General features: G+C 31.5%; 1 protein-coding gene across 2 annotated transcripts in view; it reads left to right on the top strand.

The window, feature by feature from the left end:
• Positions 1-15,620, top strand: part of LOC113392264 (nose resistant to fluoxetine protein 6-like) — a 56,090-nt gene extending 40,470 nt beyond the window's left edge. For both annotated transcript variants that reach the window (XM_026628608.2, XM_064220974.1), the window contains exons 3-13: positions 2,929-3,110; positions 6,355-6,554; positions 9,268-9,394; positions 9,998-10,076; positions 10,407-10,515; positions 10,775-10,930; positions 11,006-11,515; positions 11,799-11,968; positions 13,400-13,576; positions 13,708-13,904; positions 15,061-15,620. In XM_026628608.2, the coding sequence (XP_026484393.2) occupies positions 2,929-3,110; positions 6,355-6,554; positions 9,268-9,394; positions 9,998-10,076; positions 10,407-10,515; positions 10,775-10,930; positions 11,006-11,515; positions 11,799-11,968; positions 13,400-13,576; positions 13,708-13,904; positions 15,061-15,195 (2,042 nt within the window). In that variant the 3' untranslated portion in view covers positions 15,196-15,620. The remainder of the gene's footprint in view (positions 1-2,928; positions 3,111-6,354; positions 6,555-9,267; positions 9,395-9,997; positions 10,077-10,406; positions 10,516-10,774; positions 10,931-11,005; positions 11,516-11,798; positions 11,969-13,399; positions 13,577-13,707; positions 13,905-15,060) is intronic.
• The last annotated feature ends 3,702 nt before the right edge of the window (positions 15,621-19,322 follow it).

The following is a 19,322-nucleotide window of genomic DNA, read 5'->3' as shown; positions in this document are numbered from 1 at the left end:
CTTTCAACCAAACTAAAGCAATATATAATATGTTTTACGGCAAATATTGAATGAATCGTGACCGCTACAAATGTTTATTGATTTTGTACCCAAAGTTAATAGACCCTTATTTAACGCAAACCATAATTCACTGTTTTAATAAATGGTCTAAGAAATATATAAGGGTATGAACCCAAGTTTTCAATTAGCTGAAATTAATGTTTCGAGTCACAATTTCTTCTCGCTACGTTTGTTTAACTATTGCTCATTAGCAGCCTGAAAATTTCCCACTGCTGGGCTAAAGGCCTCCCTTTGAGGAGAAGGTTTGGAGCATATTCCACCACGCTGCTCTAATGCGGGTTGATGGAATACACATGTGGCAGAATTTCGTTGAAATTAGACACATGCAGGTTTCCTCACGATGTTTTTCCTTCACCGCCGAGCACGAGATGCATTATAAACACAAATTAAGCACATGAAAATTCAGTGGTACCTGCCTGGGTTTGAACCCGAAATCATCGGTTAAGATGCACGCGTTCTAACCACTGGGCCATCTCGGCTCATTGCTCATTGACTATTGCTCATTATCTACAATTACAGAAAGAAATGTTAATATAACTAATGTTATAAATTAAGATGTTCATAAAGACGACACTGCTGAGCAAGATGATTCTCCTCTTAAGGAAAATATTTTTGATCTTATACCACAAGCATTTTGGTGTAGCATCACCTTTGCCAGAGAAGAGGTGGTATATGTTAGAATGTCTTCTGACACATTCAGGTACCTCTACGACTTTCATATTTACCTCTGAGCCGGACTTGAATTAAAACATATAAATCACATAAAAACTCTTGCATTCTTGCCAGGATTTGTTTTCTGCTATCTACGCTAGACCAGACGAAATCACTTAAGATTTCATATAAAGACAGTTTTAAATGATTTGAGTCTTTTGGAGGAAAAGACTACAAAAAACTCTAAAATCGAAGATTTAATAATAATTTTTAATTCCATTACATTACATTAAATTCCTTAATAAGAAATGTTATGTTTTCTAAATTGATATTTTAAAATGGCTGACTTACAATGCACAGCCTAAATCGATGGGCCTAACAGGATGAAATTTTCCAAAGAGATTTCTACTGGAATATAGATGAGCACTAAGGAATTTTCAAAATTCATCGTCTAATCCGTCAAATGGGCGATGAATGTTTTTATGGAAATTTATCTTTTCCAATGTTAGAAACATGGAAATCGATGTTAAGGCTGTAGGTTTTTTGTGAGAAAAAAATATTGTACTTACAGCGCTTCCAAAACTTATCGGGTGAAATTGGATATAGGTTACACAGATAGTGTGCCCTGACTGAAGAAAATGATGGGTATGTGCAAAGATTACACACAAGATTACAAGTGCTAATATTGAAGAAAATTCGTTGATATTTCTGTTGGGATATCCAATCGGGTACTCGGCTAGTATTGTAATAAATAATTTGTTAATCGTCGTTTTGTTATTAATTTAACATATATACTATACTTCAAATATATATAAGTATGTTTTGGCGTTTTAAGAATTATTAACCATTCCTTACACTGCCAATTCGCCACCAACCACAATCACCTTGTGAGTGGTTGGTGCCTGCTTGTTGGTGACGTCTGGGTAGACGAGCTTGCTTTGAGCTTGCTAGAGGCCAAAGCTTTGGCCGAGAAATGCCAAAGACAAGCTGTTTACATTTGAGCATAAACGCGTTGCGTTCCCAATGAATAACATGGTATGATCTGTCAAGAAGTCCGTTTCTTGGAGCTACAAATATTTTGTAACTTTTAAAATCAATAACAATTAATTAATATTTTTATCTTTAAATAATACAAATATGGTTTACAACATCAAAGTAAGACAATATATAGCTCCCATGACTTGCGGCTCTCAAAGTATGTAACTTTTGAGCCCTTAGAAGCCATTAATGAAATATTCAAACCACTCTATCTGATCCAAGTTTACAAAGAACGGAACTTGTTCTTTGAAATTTGAAAGATATTAACATAAGATGACATCGTTTTCCGCAAAAATATCAAGTTATTACAAAAAATATTGATAAACGAAAAACGTCTTAATATACAATTCCAAGTAGCAATTGCATTTTATTGAAGAAGTATAGTGAATTACTTTTTGGTTTAATCTTAAAAAATTACAAAACATATTTATTTATGTTTCATCAAATCTGATCAAATAAATTTTTAATTTTATTACAAGCTTGTTATAATTTTATAAGTGCCTGTATTTTGATGTGAATCGTACGCCGTGACGACGAACGGCATGACGCTCGGTTATGCCGTCACGCCCCCCTCTGCCCCCCCCCCCCCCGTTTGTGCGTGGCGTTGCTTTGTATAACTGTAATAAGAAGAAACATATATTTATTTCATTGTACTTTTTTATTTATTTTACTCTATGCTTTTTTTACTTAATCGATCAATTTCGATGTTTCACATCTATAGGGAGTCCCGTAACGGTCACATGTTTTTGTTACCTTGTACCACGATTAAACCATTGAAGAATTTTTTGTAATATTCAACATTGACCTATCTTGAAAATAAAGCGTTTAAATTACGCGAACTATAAATATGAATGGAGTTGGCGATATGATCAAAACAAATTTTAAAAACTACTGTGATTCACGTACAACAAAACAAAAAAAATATTTCGTAAATTAAATATATGTAAAAACTGTTTAATTGAGATTAAATTAAGAAATATCTAGTTTTAACTAGTACATTAGCTACCTCATTATCACCATTTACGACGCTTATGAGCGCTATAAATTTAATTATTATAATAATTTAACGTTGACCTGTACTAAGCGATCAGCTTTTAGGCTACCTCTCCGATAGCGCTCGTTTCGTTTATTAAAGCATTAATGCGAATTAAAATTAATGATAATTTTCTGTACTTTCAGTTTACGATGCATCGGGTCAATACACTCCTAATATACTATTCGGAAACGAGTACTGGTTGGGATCGCAGAATGCGTGTCGCGATCTGCAGCTCAAACAGTACTATGCGCAGACGCCGCCCTTCCCGACTACGTTCTACGTGGCGAAGATAAATCTAACTGTTGACGGAGACCATGTACCACAGGTAAACATCGTTTATTTTATATTTATTTATTTAAATACTTTATTGCCAAAGTAAATGAGACAAAAGGCGGACTTAATACCTGAAGGAATTCTCTGCCAGTCAACCTTTAGATCAAACAGAAAACCATGAAGCCGGTAATTAATAATTAATTAACAATATATAACAATATTTGTACATATAATACAAATATAAAAAGTATATACATACATACCCATATATTATCTGCAAAATAAATATTGTGCTCACGTAGACGAGTTTTAAAAGTAAATTTAGAGGTAGCTTTTCTAATATGTTCGGGTACTTTGTTCGGTAATCGGGCAGCTTGAATGGAGCAGGAATTAGAGACGAAACCGGAAGTGTGAGTAAATATTTATAATTATATAAAGAATAAAATATTTGTAATGTAATAAAAATATTAGTTTGTTTTACTGTGTACGTTACAATCTATACGAATATAATGACGATAGTAACTGTCTATATGTCCGTATATGTTATACTTTCACAGTCAAACAAATTGAACCAAATTTAATGATATTTGGTATGAGGTAAGCTTAAGCCTCAAGAAAGTATATATTCCCAAAACCCGAAGAAACAATTTTAAAAACGCGAACGACGCCGCGGCTAATTAGTCTGAGTATAAAAGCGTTATAATATATTTATATATTAAATATGAGGGTTTTTTGTTAGCAATCTTAAATACAAGAAGATTGCTATTGTAGCACGCTGTACAAATTATCACAAGATATATTATTTACATCATTTACGAAAATTGAAAAGAAATTATACTTAGTTTAAGTACTAATTTTGATATAGCAAAGAGTAAATATCCTTTAACATGTCTAAATCAACAAACTTGTCACATACAATAGTCAGTATTACAATAATACGTTACCAGACCCGACTACGCACTTAGCAGTTCCTGTTGGAGCATATCCGCTCTACCCGTTCCGATGCCATCTGAACGACGTAGTCGTCAGTTTTAGGCTTAAGTGTTCGTATATACAGATGTATATGTGCATATATCCCTCCTAACAGTATAAATGAGAGAGTAACTCTGGCTGTTCTTTCTTTTATTGTGAGAATTACCGCATTATCAATTCATTCAAATGCAAAATAATTCCTTAATAATGGTTATAATATATTTGACATACGATACATCCACATACGCTACAACGTTCACAAATATGAAAGACTAGTAGTCGACCGCGGCATCGCTTGCGTTTTATCGATGTTAGACATAAAAAGTAGCGTTTATCCTTCCTTGGTGTTCTTTTGAATTTAATGTAATATGGTTTCGTGAAAGAGCAACAGACAGACCGACCGACAGACAGAATTACTTTTAATATTACGCATTTATAATATTAGTATAGATTTAAAACATGTCTAAAGAATAGAAAACAAATTAAAAGCATCATACCAGGAACATCAACTCAAACTTAACCGGGTGACAATGCTCTCCAACGTTATTGTCGCACGGAGGACGAATCACCACAGAACTTGTGTATTAAAAGTTCTCCCCTACACGCGCTCGCTATAAATTGACACGAATTCCCTCTACTAATATTTCCCTGTCCAATATTAAATGATACACACAAGCCACTTATTATGTTTGTGGAACTTTTAGAAGAATTCTGAGACTAATTACTCCATTAGGGTCAGCCATTTACCCCATTTTGCTTTATGTAGGGCACATAACGATTTTTCCACTCTGGTTAAAGGCGTGTCATTACGACATTAACCGTAAATGAATATTTTGAAAGATGTCTTGTTGAAATTTAATTTAAAACATTTTCTAATTAAAATTAGTAGTTAAAAAGCATTAAACGTAATAATTGAATGTTAATTTAAGCATAATATTTGTTTTTTTATGACATTTATAGGCGGGTGGGCAAACGAATCACCTGGTGGTATGTGTTCAACCCTTCCCATAGACATTGGCGCCATAAAAAAAAAATTAATCATTCCTTTAATCGCCATGAGATGTTGTCCCTTGTCTATGTAGTAACACTGGGTCACTCACCCTTTAAGCCGGAACCTAATCTGATTAACGGGTGGTACCTACCCAAACGAGCTTGCACAAGGATCCAAGTATAAGTTCGATTAAGTTGTTATTTTATACTTATCGTAGAATGAACATAATTGGATTTGAAATATTATTTTAACTAAATTTTAATAAAAAAGTAACATGTGCTGGACTTCAATGCTATTGAGCTGTGGGATAAACTTTTGACTCTATCAAGTAATCCAATAAGTATAAATGTATCAAAGGTTTTCTTACTTTACAATAAGGTTACTTCGATATGTTTTAATTCGCCGATTTGCATGAGATGAATAAAGAAAATGGCGCTTGACTAGATTTGAACTCGCATTCATTGAAGATTCGCGTATTATGCTCACTGGTTCATCACAGCTCTTTTTCTTTTGAACTAATTGATATGTCCTTTATTTTGAACATTATTAGTAATATAACAGTGTCCATTTATATAATAAAACTATTAAAATTTTGATATTACATAAAATTATAATATAAAGCGATAAAATAATAGTTTGTAACAGCGTAGCAGCAATATACTCGTTTATTTAAAGTTTATTATGCAATATTATGTTTGAATTTCATAAACAACATATTGAATGCGATTTCACACGACGAATCATTTCCGTCATTTATTACGAGTAATGTAATCGATTTATCAATAAATATTGGTATAATAATTTCGTTTGCATATTATTTTAAATTATAATATGATATTACACACGAATGAACGGCATGATCCATATAATATAAACGTCTGTCTCTGATTCCATAATAGGTTGGCTTTCTTTTTATGAACTATGTAGGCGAACGGATAAATATACCAAATTCTGGTAAATGATCATCACCGATCTGGTCAAATTGGTTCTGTAAGAAATGGTCACCATTCCTTACATCATCTTTGAGCCACCAACCTTGTGCCCATTCTCTCACTTACACTTCAAACCGGAAAACAACAATACTAAGTACTGCTGTTTGACGGTAGAGCATATTATGTGTGGGTGATGCCCACCCAGTCGGGCTCTCACAAGGCAATACTACACAAAACAGTGTATTTTATTTTAATATAAAAAATATTATTATTGTATCTTTGTCTTTGTTTGTCTATTGACCGCTTATAAAAACATTTATGTAAGTGAATTAGGAAAGATAATAATATAGGAATGAATAAATAAACTATATGTTAAATAAATACTATGTTATTTTTTGTAGACAAGGCCGATGCTGGTCGGCCAATGCGTGCCGGCTTCCTGCAGCAAAGATGCATTGAAAACACTATTAGACTCGTCTGAAGCGTTAATCGCCGGCCGCGCCGCTGCCGTTGGTATCGACGCCTCTTTCACAACTCTCTACGTCCGCCCCGTGCCAGGCTCCTATGATATATTAAATGATCCTAAATTTCACATACTTGGGTGAGTGTTTTTTCCTCAATAAAATTGTTTTTTTTTTTGTATCACGTAACTATGTGAACCTATTGATAATTGTTTTTTAGAAGAATTCTCTTTTAGATAAATAATATTGGTTTGGTCCACAAAAGCTTAGGCTTATAAAAAAAGTTTTCTCTCCATTCTAGAAGATTCGTTCTAACGCAAAAATGCTTTAAATTATTTCAATCTATAATATTATATTTAAAAATGATAGAACATACATTTGAGCGAAAGAAAATTACTATAAATTACAAAACGAAACAATTTTTTAAATTTTATATAACTTTAAAAAGAAATTTATTGCAAATGTAGAATTATGCCACACGGCACGTTGCCAATACTGTTAACAACTTCTACATATATATATATATATATATATACATATAATTTAAATATATATATACATAGATAGCAACATATAATACCACCGTTATCGCTGTGCGGATTTGCACGTGTTAGATTATCTGCCCTCCTCTCAGCGTAATGTTCTTCTGAATTATCAAACGAACAAAGTAATCATAGTATCATAAAAAGTAGTTCATTACTTTGGAGATTAAGAACGTTATTATTCGAAACAATGGACGAACGTAAATAGAAATATCCCAGCAGTAATGTTGCCGTGCTAAATGTAGGTGAAACGAGGTAAAAAATTTGAAATGTTGCTCTACATTTTCTGTAAAACATTGTCGAGACTAAAGCCCCCTTGTTTCACCAAGTATATGAACGTAATCCGGATAGAATCTGGCAAGTAGTTATTTGTTGCATCGTCTGCAACGGGCTCGTTATTTTAAATTGCTTTGTTCAGGCTCTGTTCACACAATAACCGTTTCATGCTTCTAATGCACGGATAACATCGCTATTATATTGTTAATTTTAAGCGCACGGTAAAGAAATTCTGACATTGATATTTAGTGTTGTTATCTACCTGGGAATGTTGTTGAAACTATACTCTCAGTTGTGTGGCGACTCACCGGCACCGTAGTAAAAGGTTTTAGGAGGATATTTGAGCTTAAAATGTAGTATATCTTAAGTGCTTGCAGTTTTTGGCGTGGAGAGTAAATTTTCAAGGTGAAATTTGAGTCCACGTGTAACGATAAATCGCACTTATTGAGTTGTACTAGTAAATAGTAATAGAGTAGCGCTAATGTTTTACAACCATACGATGTTATATAATATCGATCAAATTATTTCGCTATTGAATCGAATATCTTAAGAAATGCTTTTCCATATACCATACACTTATAGTATGTGGAAAAGCGTTGTGTGAAAAACATGCAATGATATATAATATATCATTGCATGTATTTCCAGCTGTTTTAAATTTAATGTACATATGTATAAGACACAGTAACAATTGTTAAGTTAAAAATATGGAAAGATATTAACAGCGAATTTAGACAGGTCAACTCCTAATTCTGCTTAATGTTTATAGCTATAACAGAAGTGTGTATAGCTGTATATATATATATGTACAGTATATATGTATATGTATGTATAGTATATTGTTATAAAAGAAGTGTGTCTGAAAATAAGACAGCATATTATGATATCGAGGTTCCTACGAGGTATATACGAGGTAGTGATATTTGTATTATCGAAAGGAAAAAGCTTTTCCTGTAAAATGTTATCCGTTTCTCTGATCACGCATTACGCGAGAAGCACGATATTAATGAAAGTAGGTTTAGTCATAAAATCAACTCTTTTTCGAGGAAAAATATGCATCGCCGAGAATATTAAAAAATGTATTCAACTAACAGCATACAAATTAAACTACAAACGATATTCCCATTTAACAAATAAATTACCATACGTCTTTAACCTTGTGTTAAAATCCTACTTTTACCACAAGCTAATTCAATTCAATTTTATTACAAGCTAATTCAAACACACAACACAACGTGAGCTTTTAACAATAATATACTTATTCAAATGAAATATGGTACTTAATGATTCAATTAATAAGTCACACGCTGACATTAATTATATTCTACTGAACAAAATGTTACAGCGGTTTATCAATTTAATTATGATTAATGTCGTGTCTGTCGTCTGTCCAGATTTTAATGTGATATAATCCGTAATAATAGATTTTCTAATTTATCAAAATTATGTAATAATTTTATAATTTGTGCCAACTGTCTCGTAACCCCACTCACATATTCTACCGCCAAACATAATACTTTGTGTTATTATGTTTCGATTTGAAGAGTGAGTGAGCCAGTGTATCTACAGGCACAAGGGATGTAGATGTAGAAGATGTACTGAATGGTCAATATTTCTTACAGAGAAAATGCTTATGGGCAGTTGTGAACACTTACCATCATGTGGCTGTTTTGTCAGTCAGCGAACCGATTCTAAATAAAATATTAATATTATATATTATTTATAAGTATATATTCCATCGCATGTACGAAATGTAATTTATTTTTGCAAGTGTTGGTTACATAACGATGTTTTCATCGCCAAAAAATATGATTTATTAAATCAGCGATACATTTAAAACAATAGCCGGTAATTTTTCTTAAAAAGTATTCAAGAAAATTAACAAACATTCTACGATAAATTTATTTCGCAATTTATAAAACAAATAAAGAATAGAATACAAATGCAATACAAATCTAGATTTATGCAAAGCAGTATTCAAATAGCTATAAATAAACATGAAGTGTACTTTATTTATTATGGATATTCATAACAGGGCTGCGATGCTAGTTGTGGTGCTATGGATGTTCGTTGCTTCAGTCTACGAAGGCTACCTCGAACGTCGCTATCGTCTCAAGGAACAAGAAGATCTGGAACTCGCCAACAATAATCATAAGCCCACTGTTGGTACATCATTTCAATATTCAATTTAATTTAACAAGCCGCATAATTATTACGTAATATCGTTCATTTAAATATAATTTATTTCATACTTTATACAAATATTCTGGCCAGTTAAAGTTCAAATACAAGAGACGTAACATTTTAAAGTCTCAAATGTCGCTCGGTAAACAAAACCGCTGTAAATACAGCCAACTTTATTCAAACACCCGGTGTTCTCGCTACTCGGGTTTCAGGTTTCGTGAAAAAACATTTTTCGATCTAAATTCCAGTAAATTTACTTAAGATTTCCTCTGAGCTTAATACGTATCTCGGTACACAAGGTATGCTGTTGTAGTTGCTCCCGATGCTGGCTTTAAATTAAATCGTAAACAATTTTGCAAATGTTCAACCCGAGTTGAGCAAACGGGAATTACAAATGCTGCTTTCGAATTAATCTTTTGTTAGAACGACGAATAATAAGAACCAACAATGCCAATTTATCCAATACATATATAATAATTACTATTATTTAGTTTATATATATATATTAAATTTTATTGGATAAATATTTAATAAAAGTAGCAATAGTTATGTACAAAAACTTATAAAAATATATTTTTCAGTCAAATAATAACGCAAACGATGATGAAAAAGTATCAGACGAAGACAATAAAGATAAAGATATACGTCGAGAAACTTGCGGTAAGTAAAAAATGCTAGAAGAAAATTTTATAGATATTCGTCTAAATGGGTATCAAATGAGAAAAAAAAGGCTACAACATATGTATGTCGCCGTATTGTGTTTTTGCAGATGCTTAAAAGCACGTAAAAATAAAATAAATTAAAAAAATATAACCGTTTACCCCTTTAATCTAAATTAAAACATATGTGAGTTTCACTCTTGTCACGTTGTGACTATATACTAAAAATGAAAACGAAAACTCTGAAACAAGTTGCATCTTCTAGTATAAGTCTTGTGTATAAAAATTGTTTGTTTTAAATTAACACTTATTGGGACATTTTTCTTCAAAGGAATGTGGTCCGAGATCATCCTCTCATTTTCTATTCTCTCCAACGGAAGAGCGATTCTTGGCACCCAAAAGCCCAACGATGGCGCCCTCACGTGTCTGCATGGTATGAGGTAGGATATCAATAAATTTAATATTGCCTGAAAATTTCAATAAAATATCTGAAATGTTGACTTAATAGCCGATGAAAATTTTAATGATAAGCTATTTTACCACATAAATATCAGCGGATTTCTCTTTGAGCTCGAGCTTGAAGCTTAATTTTATGTGAAAACATGATTGAAAATAATAGATTTACGTGATGAAAATAGCTATGAATTTTATAATATTTTTACAAATTTATTTGTGCTGAAATAAATACTTTTCTTTCAGATTTATGTCAGTTTTGTGGGTAATTATGGTACATACCTATCTGACCATATTTTATATCGCTGATAACAAGACAATGAGAGTTGTAACTGAACGGAATTTTCTTTACCAATCTGTCGGCAATGCCTCGTATTGTGTTGATACTTTCTTCTTTATAAGGTAAAAACTATATAAATATCACGAAATTTCACAAATATTAAATACGAACATTTTATTTATGTCTTAATTTTTCAGCGGGCTTCTCGTTACTGTTCTATTTTTGAGGACGGAAGATAAAAAAGCAAGTAGAAAATTAAATAAAAAACCAGAAAGCGCCGATAAGGATATAAACAAGAATCTAAACGGCTACGCGAATTCTGCATTATCGGTCTCCGTTATAAGCCAAGAAACGTTCTACGAAGATTTACTTGATCAGCCAACGTCTAAGGGCTACTCCAAACAGGAGATTGTCAGAATGACCAAATCTTTTTTCGTGCTGTTTCTTTACCGAGTTGTAAGATTAACTCCAGCATATGCGTTTGTTATTGGACTGAACGAATTGGCACTTCGGTACACACATGATCACACGGTATTCGAACCCGCAATTTTCGACCACATCAATTGCGACCTCTACTGGTGGCGCAACTTGCTATATATTAATAATTTATTCCCGCAAAAGGACATGTGTATGGTGTGGTCCTGGTATATGGCAAACGACACGCAATTTTATGTTATTGGTATTATATTATTATTAATATCTGTAAAGTAAGTACGAGAAAATTCAATTATCTTGTAAAAACTAGTTTAAAGAGGAAATTTATTTTCTTAAGAATTTTATATTAATTACATAATCACAATGAAACAGTACAAATGAGCAGAGACAGGTTGGAAGTGGACGAGCTGGTGCGAAAACAGATTTTATCTCACAATATTTTCCTTTGCTTTAAAAGCATGAAACATTAACGCAACTAACGAATTCACGAGTTAATTTAAAATTAAAACATTTACGTTACAATTTATATGCTGAGACTTTGAAACTATATTACAGACATATAAGGTTCGCAATGGTATCGCTGATCCTGGTGCTGGTTAGTTCTTGGGCAACCACTATCTACGTATCAGTGTGGCACCAATACAAAGCTCGTATACAGGAACCCTTCGAAATGTTCGATCCCCTTTATGACAAACCTTGGTCAAGAATCGGACCGTATTTGGTCGGTAAGTTTATACGAACTCCCTCAACTATTTACTATATTGTAGATATTGTAACATTTTTAACAGGAAAGCAGATGTAAAATTGAATGTCTTGATAATAAGCACTCCTTTCAGGCTTTAATTTGTTTTTCAAGAAATCTAATCAAAAATATAAAACTTTATTAAGTAAAGCTGCCACCGGTTCGGAATTTAGAACGATTAATTCTAAATTGAAAATATTTACTCGCAGTAAAATTCGGGCCGGTAGTGAAATTTTATTGCCAGAAAAACAATTTTTTTAAAGCCTTATATAAGCCACGGGACAAGCATGCTACTTATATATTTTTACTTTCAAACATATAAATAAAATAAAATGGAATCGATTTATTTTTTTCTAAAAAAATGTTTCTAAAATGGCACTGTCTTACTTACACATCAAACTGGAACATAGCAACACAAATACTTCTTTGACACAATGTATTTGTCGTTAGAATAACCGACGAGTGGGTGGACCTACCCCTATGGGTAGGTAAACTCTATAGTTTGCTTAAATCTCCCCAATTAAAATACTGATATACCTCTTAATTTGCATTAAAATTAAGCGATACTGTTATTTTATAGTTTAACGGTCTTAGTAATAAACGTATAGCGGGCGGAATAGTTATACGTCAATTTATCTCTTTCTACCATGAGTATTTTGACAATTGGAAGAAGAAGATAGAGCATTGTGTACATACAGCTATACAAACAATATACAACGTCTCTTAGTGAGGTGTTCACTTTAATATTATTATATTAGTCTCATGAAATTCTGAGAGCAATGGGACGTAACATAATTTATCCCAGAGACAGGGAGGTGTGCTGACAATATACTGTAACTGTAAGGGATATGATTTATAAACTATGTTACTTAATCTTTTATAATTAATTATAAATTTCACGCATTCATGTTACATACGCATTTGTTCGCAATAAATTTTATCAGGCTATTATTTATGATATTACGAACATTTTCTAAGCATAACTCACTAACATAACTAGCATAACTGATTTTGATGTTTTCATAAAATCGTTTAGAAAAATGTATTATTAGGTTATAGTTTAATTGAGTTAATAGATTTAAATAATGTAATCGAAATGACTAAATTTTGCTAAAAAAATTCAAATCAAACAATGACGATATTGGTTAGGATACGGAAATTCAATGCAAACCCTTTAAATTTTTATTCTATTAATTTGTGATTATTATATATCTGTGAAAGGGAAATTGTCAAAACATGCACATATATCCAACACTATGAATTGAAGTTGTATACGTTGAATAAGCTCTTAAACGTACTCCTCAAACGGAGAGGAGGCCGTTGTTCAGCAGTGGGATATTTCCAAACTGTATCTTTCTTCATAATTTATCAAGCCATTATTAAAAATAGTTAACCATATTACTATTTTTTTCAGGGATGATCGTAGGATGGTACCTCCATAAGACTAAGTGTCAAGTGCGAATTCCGTACTGGCTCGTGGCGGTAGGCTGGCCTACGGCGCTGGTCATAATCACTAGCTTGATCTTCGGCATGGTGGACGGGTACTTTGAAGTATGGCCTACTGCATTTTACGTAAGCGTTGGGCACACAGGTAATAAATTATCAAATTTCTAATATTATGTATATATATTAATTATATATATAAGTACAGTTTTAATAATTTTTTGTAATTTTATAATTTTTTTTGAAAATTTCAACATTGATTTCGTTTCTATAATTCAGGATGGGGAGTGGCTTTAGCGTGGATATCGGTCGCGTGTTGCTGCGGCTACGGTGGGCTGATAAATTCGGCGCTCTCGTACCGAGGCCTGTTGCCTCTGAGCCGACTCACGTACTGCGCCTACCTCGTGCACCCCACTATCATGATGTATACCTCCTTCCTACTCGACGGCCCTTTGCACTTGCAAAATTCTATGGTTGTGAGTACATTCATATATTATATCTAATATGTCTATATATATACATTTAAACGTATGATACACCATCGATTTGGTAATATGTACATGATTTGCAACATTATATACTATATAGTGTTCTTGATTAATATATATTTATTTATAATATAACACTATTTAATATAACTACTTATTTCGGTTAATATTTCTTATATTCTAATTTTATTTCAAAAGTATAAATAACAGCTTTTCTGAATTTAAAAAAGTATTTTTTTCAGGAATACATTATATATACCACAGACTAGTGCTTTCAATCAATTATATAAAAACTTTTTTTACTAAGATGCCACTCCTAACAAACTTAGTATATTATTTATAAAAACTGTTTTTTTTTTGTATTTGTATTCAGGTAACTGTAACAGTTCAATATGTAATTTAAAAGTTGTGAATCGTATTCGAGATAGCACAAAGCATTTTATGTCTTCAATTTAACAACAACAGTTCGGCTCGATGCTTATAAAATTCAAATACAATTTTCGAATATATTTTATATTCGATGCGTATACTAGAATATGCTATAAAAATAATGTTGAATAGTCCTCGGTACCAATATTTTTTTTAAATATAGATACATATCTGTATACGTTCCTGAATCTATTTCGTTTGGCAATATCGGCCTTTCCACCTCTCGTACACATTGAATGAACATCTACAAAACACAAAATCTATTCTTAGCTTTAACACGAAAAAACCTATTGCCGTCGAGTTTAACTTTTTACGTACGATTATCCGAACGGGTATTGTTTATGGGTAGAACTTAATACGCTAAAGTATTTTGATATCATATCCCTTGAATAATAAACGAACAATATTTGTACATAATTGCATATAGGTAAAATCAGTCGATCAATAGTCACAATTTTTTTTTTATTATATTTAAATATATTATATATTTATTAATATGTAGCAGGTCAGTGTGATAATTAATATCGAAATTATATATATTTATATTTATTATAATATAATTTGTTTTCTTACATACGTTTACTAGACACATTATATGTTAAAAATAAAATCAAGTACACGCCTGCCTATGTCACATCCCGTGACGAATAAAAAAAATTAAACATACATATTCGAAATTAATACTCTTAATTAAAACCGACTTATTGATTTTCAGCTAACAATATACGCCGGTTACGCGGTAATGGCTTTTCTGGCTTCGTTTGCTATATCACTAGCATTCGAAGCACCAGCTGTGCGCCTACTGAAAATCATCAGCGCTGGAGACAGAAGTAAAAAATCCGTCGATTAGTCGCATACAAATTAAACTGCATCATTATTAAACATGAAACACTGGACTTAAAAAAAAAAAACAAGTTTTGTCTTTGTCTTTCTTGATAATTTGCCATTAGTATGACAGAGACGATATATTGTTTAACATTTTCATGGTTTTTATGTTTATTAATATGTGCGAAGAGGATGAGCATCGTTCGACTCTGAACTATGTAGCTTCAGGGAATTCCACAGCATAGTAGTTCCCCGACTATAAAACGTTGTCTCTCCGTAAGAGCTTTATTTAGTTATAGTAGTTATTTAAACACCGCGAACAATGTTTTGCGTACCATTAAATACTTAAGTTTAAGATAATAATGTGAGTCATATTTAGTTACCATTTTTCGCCACAGATAATAAAAATATGTAAATAAGTAGTTACATTTATTGTATTATATTTAGTCGTAAAAGGATTTGTGGAATAATATTACCCTCATAATGATAGCTTTGGTTTGTGTAAAGCATAACAAATATACATAAATATTTTAAACGTTGTACTGTACAATGTATGTTCTAAAATTACGTTAAAATAATATACTTTAACGGATCCATATGTGCACCCTGTTTTGCGAATATATATATATATGTGTATTTTGACCCTGTGTGCACACGCGTTATCGTGAAACAAAATTACTTATTGTCTGTAAACAAAATTAATACTTTTCGAGGCAAAATAATTCTCAACTATATTCGTATTACAAGAAATTTACTGATTGTAATATTTATATATGAAATAGTTCATAGATATAAGAAACACAGAGTTACCATTAAATAATTTTAATGAATTACTTCGATATTGTACCAAATTAACTTTGACCCTTACAGACTCTAGGTACATACAAGGTGTGTTCCCTGGGTTTCCATTACCAAAACTCATCGCGTTAAACAAACGAACTTGACTCGACTGAAACTCCGATTACTTTGACCTATTAAATAATTAATGCTTCTAGAGCAAGTTATTTGAAGTTAGTTTGTTGATACGGTCATGATATGTTACTAAACGCTATTGTAAATCTCAATTTTATTATCCGTATTAAGTCAGAATCATTCAATTTATATTTTGTAGTCAAACAGTTTTTGTTTTAGGTAATTGTTGTAATTGGTGTAGTCATAAAAAAAACGTATGATCTATATCACCCCTGTATGTAACTAAGTTTTTAAGTGACTCGCTATTGTTATATTATATGCAAATACTGTGTAAATATTGTATATTTAATAAATAGAAAAATATTGAATTTCTAGTCGTTAATTGTTTCATTTGATTTATTTTTTTGGTGATCTGGTTTATTAATTATAAAATTAATATTTTTTCATGACTTCAGTAATTCGTATATAGAAACTAGAGCAATGAATTGTGCTTGAAACTGCAAACAAAATTTTTAAACGATTTTATTAGGTTGTTTAGGCTTTTTAAACATTTCATTTTTAAATAACATAGTAAATAATCGAATATATAATTCTGTTATACATAACAAGGTAAATTATAATTTCTATAATTGATATTGATGAAAAACGTAAGTAAATAATATTGATATAAATCAATCACGAAGCGTACATTAATTTTTACATTATATTTATTTATACTCGAAGCGCCAGACTATTGTTATTGAGAAAGACTTGATAACAAATTTTATTACAGATTGATCTAGAGCCAATATTGAAGATTTTGAGTTATTCCTTTTCAACTTATATTTATAATTTAACAAATTGGTTTCGACATAAGTCTACTAAAAATTTTATGACTTTTGTTCAAAGTAGGTAGCTTAGGTTCCTGTCCTAATTTCGCAATATTATCATCGTATATTATCTAATTAAGGATACATTCCCCGGAATAGTCTGTAATGTATATAACAACAATAAAAAATATAAAAACACAACACTGCCGGTCTTTGTAGTTATAATTAGGCTGACTTAAATGAGTATTCGCGTATTCGTAATACGCGAATACGAGATCTTCATATCATCAAAACTTAAAAAACGTAAAGTTTTTAAACTTAACGTTTAAATCTTTTTCTACTATCCTTTTCATTCAACACGAACTAAAGATTTCCTAGCAATGTTTTCTCGAGACGAATATAATTCACGCATTATAAATCACAAATTAAACTTAAATCTCTACCCGTGATCTTGGTTCGAGATAACATTATCTACGTAAAAAAATATGTAAATACAAATGACGATACATGTTCATGGGATAACTTTGGGAGTTAAGGAAAACTTTAAAATTTATTCTCTCACGGTATAATAAGCCGAGCTTTGACTCCTGATTTACTACAAAACGTTTTGTGAAGAAAGGAACTAGCTTAACTTAACTTCTAACTTTGTGACATTAATCGATCGTGCTGCTAATATTTTATATGTATTTTATTTTCTCTCGCCTTAAATATTTTCAATAAAATTATAGCTTTTGTTCAACATATTAATTTATTAATTTTCAAAGTAATAATTTAACTTATAAGAAAATTAAGTTGAGTCAATGAAAACAGACTTAACATATGGTAAGTCACCCTTGGAAATATACATAGTACATATTCCGTATTAAAAATAAGTATTGATAACTTTTAAAATGGAAGACACGATAATCGATCTATTGCAATGATCATTTTGTAGATATTAAAATAAATTTGGAAAGCCGGAGAACAGTAAGATGCATTAGCAAAGTCTGACTGAGTACGAGCTCAGACATCAGTTGGCAGGCGGTTGGCGGAGATATGAATTATTTTAAAATGTTTGTAAATGTCATTTTTATTTTTAAAAATATATAGATGGTTGCACGTGTTCGGTATCATATAAGATTAGTATATAGTGTGGAAGGTATATATTAATTTGCATGTTAAACTTTGTACTGCTTTAAACGTTAACATGAACGATAGTAAATAAAATTCTTTTTACATTAATTTTTAATTGAAAACGCTAATAATTATCAAACAACATTAAAAAGTTGTTAACAAACAAAAGAAAAAAAGTAATGAACTGCTTTGTTACCCTAACCTATATACATATGTATAGACTAGTTGAACCCGCGGCTATACCAACGCAAAATTTATTCAGCTTTATAGCACACAAAACCTTCACCTCGCACTTTACCTTCTTGATAGGTGGTAAAATGTAATCCTCGTAACAAATTTTATCTAAATTATTTCATCGGTTTAACCGTGAAGAGGAAACAAACAGAGTTTATTTTCGCAATTTATTATATTATTATATTAGTAAGGATACAAAGAGCATTGAAAATATCATGATTTTGTTTGCGTTAATACCGGCTTATTGCGTGAAGCTACTTGAATATATTTAAGCATTGTTTTATTAATAAAGAAAACCGAGGTTGGCCGCTACTAAAAAGGTAAATTTTGTTTTATATTATAAAGTTAGGCGTGAAATGTAACGAAGTTACCTGGCTCGTCTAGCTTATTTAACTGCAAATTATACGGCACAAAGTTCAATCCAGGATCGCTCTAATAAAAAGTAATTGGTTTTTTCTGTCAAGGAATTCTCAGTATCAGTTCAGATTTGATAGTATTAACCACCAGTACCCAAGAAAACAAAAAAAATAACTCTCCGCCTTACAGCCTATAGGACTATGATAGTGTAGGTATAGCCAAAAACTATTAACTCAATATAACACCTATTTATGAACGGTGAAAATATTTCAAACTAATTTAACATATCAAAATTCAATAAATATTATTAATTTAATAATCAAACAGTTATCAATTATTAAAAATAATTAAAACAATAATTCCCGGGCACGTGTTTTTCTTAAATACGTGATTTTCCGCCGACATATATAACATAATAATATTATTCTTGGAAAATAGGGTGGTTCCATCTAACGCGCGTTTTCCGGGCTCCCTGTTACACATTTCCGTCCCTTCGCACGAAATCTATCAAACAGATTTCAGGAAAGCATGATGAAAGATGTTATGCCTCAAAAACTTTGATGCATCTTTTTCAAAGTGATTTTAATACGATTAGTATTGGTTAGGTTTCACCGCCACGGAAGCTTAAAGGTTTATCCGTCGGTATATATTTTTAAGCTTCAATAAATATCAGTAAATTTCTATTTATTTCAAGAAATTTCGTATTCGCCAGCGAAGCGAATAGTGA

Source organism: Vanessa tameamea, chromosome 5 (assembly GCF_037043105.1).
Source record: "Vanessa tameamea isolate UH-Manoa-2023 chromosome 5, ilVanTame1 primary haplotype, whole genome shotgun sequence".
Lineage (NCBI taxonomy): Eukaryota > Metazoa > Arthropoda > Insecta > Lepidoptera > Nymphalidae > Vanessa > Vanessa tameamea.
The sequence above is the reverse complement of the archived record's forward strand: the minus strand, read 5'-3'. Positions and strand labels throughout refer to the sequence as shown.